General features: G+C 29.5%; 1 protein-coding gene and 1 non-coding gene across 3 annotated transcripts in view; both read left to right on the top strand.

Annotated features, from left to right (window-relative positions):
- Nucleotides 1–2,832: 2,832 nt before the first annotated feature.
- On the top strand, nt 2,833–2,906 carry Trnat-agu (transfer RNA threonine (anticodon AGU)). The gene has a single exon. It is a non-coding gene; the product is annotated as a tRNA-Thr (tRNA).
- A 655-nt stretch (nt 2,907–3,561) lies between these two features.
- Nucleotides 3,562–6,970, top strand: part of LOC127277356 (nuclear pore complex protein Nup88) — a 57,957-nt gene continuing 54,548 nt past the window's right edge. For both annotated transcript variants that reach the window (XM_051298446.1, XM_051298445.1), the window contains exon 1: nt 3,562–3,866. In XM_051298446.1, coding sequence (XP_051154403.1) covers nt 3,657–3,866 — 210 coding nt within the window. In that variant the 5' untranslated portion in view covers nt 3,562–3,656. The remainder of the gene's footprint in view (nt 3,867–6,970) is intronic.

Raw genomic sequence — 6,970 nt, 5'->3', positions numbered from 1 at the left:
AATCATAAAAAGCATCATAAAACTCATAATAAAGCATTATACAGCTTATAATAAATGTTCATGAACTCTAAAATTCATTTAAAAATTTGTAAAAATCATAAATTTATAAATATAATCCTTATAAAACTCATAAACTTAATTTTTCACCTAATACATGAACACACAATTTCTCATATATATATATATATATATATATATATATATATATATATATATATATATAACTGATAATTTATTACGTAACTCATAATCTCATATAATTATTTTTGACAAAACATGCTACACTGAAAAAAAATTCTGGTTATGGTATATTTAACATTTTGATTCTGGTTAGGTTAACCAGAATTCTGGTTATTTTAACGAGAATTCTAGTTAATTCAACTAGAATTCTGGTTAACATAACTAGAAAGTAATGTTAAATATAGCCTAACCAGAATTTTTTTTCATTGTTCATATTGAGGTAAAAAATCAGTTTTTACAATTTGACACCTAATTATATAGAGCTAACGACATTGATTAAAATTAAAGGATTTGTTTTTAGTGAACACATATAGATATTTATAGAGACATTGATATATATATATATATATATATATATATATATATATATATATATATATATATATAGTATTTATATGTATATATATATATTGTGTTGAAAGAGAAGTAAGTTATAGGTGCATTGGGAATTTACCAGTTTATTATTAGGGAGATAGAAACAGCATAGGAGGGCCAAGATCAAGGGTTTGCTGTTAATTCTCCCAACACTTGATTCTCTGGAGAGAACAAGCGGTCTTAAGATTTCCTCTCTTCTTGAGGTGAAACCACTACCATCACCTTCTCTCTATATCCTTTTCAAGTTTCTCTCTCTCTCTCTCTCTCTCTTTCTACCATTCCAAAACATCTTGAATCGTTGCTGTTAATTAGTACCTACGACTTTAAATGAGCGCATCTCTTTGCTGTTTCTGTCGCGTTATCGTCTTTCCCCCTTTTTAACTATATATTTTTCATTTGTTAGCGCAATAAATTAATTTCAATTGTGTGAATAATTCAAAAATAGAAAACAAACAGAAAAAAATGGGTAAAATTATTTTTGTTAAAAAAAAAACAAAGAATATTATGACATGGGTTATTCATTTAATTGTTAGATAAATCATTGCTTATGTGCCTAGACATCATATGTACCCTTGAGTATATATTTGGCAATGGGGGGAGAAAAGAGAGAGAGAAGGAGAGATACAAGGAGAATGGAATAAAGAGAGAGAGAGAGAAATGGGAGAGGAAAACTCTCTCTCTCTCTTTCTAGTATAGTAGCAGGATTCAACCTCTCAACGCGCGTAGCGTTTAGATTTATGGGTATAAATTTCGACCCAATAAGAAGCGAAACTCCAAACTATCTCGATGCCAAGGTATATGTTCGGTAATAGCGTGCAAACATTAGACAACACTGCCAGGCTTTCTCAAAGACGTAAATTTACTCCCACATACAACTACCATTACTTATCTCTCTCTCTCTCACACTCCTACACAAAAAAAAAATTCATTTTTTTTTTCATAAAAGTTAAAAAAAATACATTTTTTTCATTTTTGTCAATATTTTTTCTACAAAATATTTATTATATTTTTCTAATTGCAATGGCATTTGTTCAAAGGGGGGGGGGTTAACCTTTTGACATAACCTCAAAATAAAAAATTGAACCTCTTCTATATATATATATATATATACAGATAAAGAAAAAGTTTATTTATAAAAACTCTTAAATGGGCATATTCAGCACGAATGTCGCATAGATTAGAAACGAAAAGGGGTTGGAAAACAGTATGACCAATAAATTTTACATACCCACGAATTTGTCTCTTACTTGTAATTAAACGCACAATTTAAACACACGGACCGTTAATGTCAACATTCCAAAAGTTGCTTTCTCTCATTGAATTTTAGGAACTATTTTTAAAATCTATTTGCCGAAAAAAAAGTTATATTTTATTCTATAAATGATTGCAATATATCGCGACCAATCAAATTTCGATATATCATTAGAACTAGAAAGCAAATTTAAAAGCAGAAATCTAATATTTAAAAATTAATGTATCAAAAATGTTCAATAAAAAAAAAATGGGTTTATTTGATCCATAATTACATAATCTAAAGGGCAATTGAACGTAAATTTTTCATTTGTTTTTTTTTTTTTTTTTTTTTTTAAATTGGATGAGTCACAAAGACTGATTTACTCTCATCGTATCATCGTTGTCGTCGTTGGTTTAATTATACATATACATATATATATATATATGTATAGAGTAATCGAATTGATGCGCGCACGTATACAATATCGAACACTGCGATCCATCGTGACGGATAAATCACCTTGGGACCATACCCCTGCGATCACCTCTCTCTCTCTCTCTCTCTCACCCGTCGCCTTGCATATAGACAGTTACTAATGAGCCAACCCCATTTAATTAACCGTATAGGTACCGAAGGGCACCGTGTGCAACTGTCAGCCTATTTCTTGCATACACATACAAACCATGTCACAACAACACGATATTCATAACGACAATCTTAATCAAGATAAAGCACATTTTAATTACTAGTTCCATGAAAAAAAAAAAAAAAAAAAAAAAAAACAATATAAACTCACTTGTTTAATTGGATAAATATTCTACTTTATTTTCATTTAATAAATTACTATTTAATATTTAGTAAATTTGATAATTTAGTAAATTGAAGAAAATAATAATTAAAATAAATTTTAAATATTAAAGATAACTAAAAATAATAACACTATTTAATTTGAAAAAATATTTTTAAAATACTGTCAAACAGTTGGCGCCGTGGCTTAGTTGGTTAAAGCGCCTGTCTAGTAAACAGGAGATCGAGGGTTCGAATCCCTCCGGGGCCTTGGTGACAATTTAAAAATTTGTCACTTTTTGTTATATTACAAAATTTTTCCCATTTTTTCTTTTTTTATTATATTCAATTGTTCTTTAATTTTATTTCTTGACAGTTTAATATTAATTTTTATACACGACTGCATTTAGTATTCATCGAATTACACAATTATTTAATTTTAAAAAATCAATCTGGAAAATATAGAAATAAAGAATAAAATAAAAATAAAATTAGTTTATTAATAATTTTTTTTTAAACTTATATAATAATATATTTCGTTGAAGAATTACAGTCGATTAATAAATAGAAAAAAATTTATTAATTAAATTAATAAAGTTTATATTAAGTTAATTATTAAATAATTATATAATAATTATTTATAAAAAACAAGAATTATTTTTATTTAAAAATAAAACGTAAAGTTACTAAATTAATATATAAATAAAATATATAAAATAAATTTTTTTATTATATAATAATAATAATAATAATAATAATAATAATAATAATTAACATTAGTTCATTGGTGAATATAATTGAAAAAATTATACTTTTATGTTAATTATTTAAATTTGGATAAAGCGCCTCTCGAAAGTGGAAGTAACTAATCGATATCTCGCTCGGCGAACTATCGATTAGTAACTCTCGCGAGTGTCATGCGCAACTAACTTCATTGTTGTCGGTAGATATTGTGGTGCGATTAATTCTTTAAAGCGGTTGTGATAATTTTAATTGTTTTATAAATTAATAAGAAAAAAAAATGAGTTCATGTACTGATCTTTTACATTTAAATGATAAGCGTCTCTTTCAAGAATTAAAGAAAAGTTTACCAAAAGGCGCAAAAGAAACAAGAAATATAATTGAAATACGTGACGATATTCTCTATGTTTGGAATGCTGATACATGCTGTATTTTAACATTAGATATTGCTGCAACTCGAGAAAAACTTCACGAAGATGTACCATATCAGGTAAATTTTTTATATTATCATTATTATTATTGTTATTAATTTATATAAAAACATAGTTTATTCTTTTTGGTAACATAACCTCTTTTACGAAATATTTCAAATACATGTAATTTTCTGTTAAAAATTGCTCTAATTTAAACAACTTTTTATAAAAGAAAAATTAATATTTTTTACCTTATTTTTGCATCTGTGGATCCATTTAATAAAGAAACAGGTTGAAAAAATTTAATGTAACATAACCTTGTAATGTTTGACATTACTCTAACACGTGTATATTCATTTTAATCGATTAAATTTAAAACTCTATTTTAATTATGAAAAATATAAAAAAAATTAATCTATTATTATTTAATTTAATATTAAAAGAAAAAATTACTAGAAGCTAGAACAAAATTTGTTGATACAATTAAATAGTGCGGCATACATTTTTCGTTCGAGACTCCCGGATTAAGACTTTGGTGTTATTCCAAAAGAATTACCTCACAAATTTAATTTTTCCAAAAATTTTTCAAAAATTTTTTGAGTGAAGCTCTGCATTAGCTGGACCAATCAAAAAGTGCGCCATACATTTTTTGTTCAGAACTTTCTTCTAACAACTTTGGCGTAATTCCCAAACAATTATCTTGCGAATTTATTTTTTCGACAATTTTTCCAAAATGTTTTTGAGTATAGCTCAGCATCCGCTGGACCAATCAAAAAGTGCGCTATACATTTTTTGTTCGAGACTCCCGGGTTAAGACTTTGGCGGCATTCCCGACCAATTATCTCGCAAATTTAATTTTTCGAAATTTTTTAAAAAATTTATCTGAGTGTAGCTCAGCATCCGCTGGACCAATCAAAAAGTGCGCCATACATTTTTTGTTCGCTACTTTTTGCTAAAGACTTTAGCGGTATTCCCGACAGACAATCTCGCAAATTTAATTTTTTGTAATTTTTTCCAAATATTTTTTCTAGTGTAGCTCAGCATCCGCTGGACCAATCAAAAAGTGCGCCATCCATTATTTGTTCGAGACTTTTTGCTCAATTTTTTGGCATTATTCCGGATCGATTACCTCGCAAATTTATTTTTTCGAAATTTTTTTCGAATTTATTTTCACTGTAGCTCAGCATCCGCTGGACCAATCAAAAAGTGCGCCATACATTTTTTGTTCAGAACTTTCTTCTAACTACTTTGGCGGTATTCCCGACCAATTATCTCGCAAATTTAATTTTTTAAAATTTTTTAAAAAAATTTTCTGAGTGTAGCTCAGCATCCGCTAGACCAATCAAAAAGTGCGCCATACATTTTTTGTTCGAGACTCCCGGGTTAAGAATTTGGCGGTATTCCCGATCAATTATCTCGCAAATTTATTTTTTCGAAATTTTTTAAAAAATTTATCTGAGTGTAACTCAGCATCCGCTGGACCAATCAAAAAGTGCGCCATACATTTTTTGTTCGGAACTTTTTGACTATTTTATTGGTGGTATTCCCGACCGATAATCTCGCAAATTTAATTTTTTGTAATTTTTTCCAAATTTGATTTCTAGTGTAGCTCAGCATCCACTGGACCAATCAAAAAGTGCGCCATACATTTTTTGTTCAGAACTTTCTTCTAACTACTTTGGTGCTATTCCGAATCGATTATCTCGCAAATTTATTTTTTCGAAATTTTTTCCGAATTTATTTTCACTGTAGCTCAGCATCCGCAGGACCAATCAAAAAGTGCGCCATACATTTTTTGTTCAGAACTTTCTTCTAACTACTTTGGCGGTATTCCCGATCAATTATCTCGCAAATTTAATTTTTCGAAATTTTTTAAAAAATTTATATGAGTGTAGCTCAGCATCCGCTGGACCAATCAAAAAGTGCGCCATATATTTTTTGTTCGAGACTCCCGGGTTAAGACTTTGACGGTATTCCCGACCAATTATCTCGCAAATTTCATTTTTCGAAATTTTTTAAAAAATTTATCTGAGTGTAGCTCAGCATCCGCTGGACCAATACAAAAGTGCGCCATACATTTTTTGTTCGCTACTTTTTGCTAAAGACTTTGGCGGTATTTCCGATCAATTATCTCGCAAATTTATTTTTTCGAAATTTTTTCCGAATTTATTTTCACTGTAGCTCAGCATCCGCTGGACCAATCAAAAAGTGCGCCATACAATTTTTGTTCGAAACTTTTTCCCTATTTTATTGGCGGTATTCCGGATCGATTATCTCGCAAATTTATTTTTTCGAAATTTTTTCCGAATTTATTTTCACTGTAGCTCAGCATCCGCTGGACCAATCAAAAAGTGCGCCATACATTTTTTGTTCAGAACTTTCTTCTAACTACTTTGATGGTATTCCGAATCGATTATCTCGCAAATTTATTTTTTCGAAATTTTTTCCGAATTTATTTTCACTGTAGCTCAGCATCCGCTGGACCAATCAAAAAATGCGCCATACATTTTTTGTTTGAGACTCCCGGGTTAAGACTTTGGCGGCATTCCCGACCAATTATCTCGCAAATTTATTTTTTCGAAATTTTTTAAAAAATTTATCTGAGTGTGGCTCAGCATCCGCTGGACCAATCAAAAAGTGCGCCATACATTTTTTGTTCGAGACTCCCGGGTTAAGACTTTGGCGGCATTCCCGACCAATTATCTAGCAAATTTATTTTTTCGAAATTTTTTAAAAAATTTATCTGAGTGTAGCTCAGCATCCGCTGGACCAATCAAAAAGTGCGCCATCCATTATTTGTTCGAGACTTTTTGCTCAATTTTTTGGCATTATTCCGGATCGATTACCTCGCAAATTTATTTTTTCGAAATTTTTTTCGAATTTATTTTCAATGTAGCTCAGCATCCGCTGGACCAATCAAAAAGTGCGCCATACATTTTTTGTTCAGAACTTTCTTCTAACTACTTTGGCGGTATTCCCGACCAATTATCTCGCAAATTTAATTTTTTAAAATTTTTTAAAAAAATTTTCTGAGTGTAGCTCAGCATCCGCTAGACCAATCAAAAAGTGCGCCATACATTTTTTGTTCGAGACTCCCGGGTTAAGAATTTGGCGGTATTCCCGATCAATTATCTCGCAAATTTATTTTTTCGAAATTTTTTAAAAAATTTATCTGAGTGTA

The sequence above is a fragment of the Leptopilina boulardi genome, unplaced genomic scaffold, assembly GCF_019393585.1.
Source record: "Leptopilina boulardi isolate dan_hultmark-lab unplaced genomic scaffold, ZJU_Lbou_2.1 LbouV2_165, whole genome shotgun sequence".
Taxonomy (NCBI): Eukaryota; Metazoa; Arthropoda; class Insecta; order Hymenoptera; family Figitidae; genus Leptopilina; species Leptopilina boulardi.
This window is presented reverse-complemented; position numbering and strand designations above follow the sequence as displayed.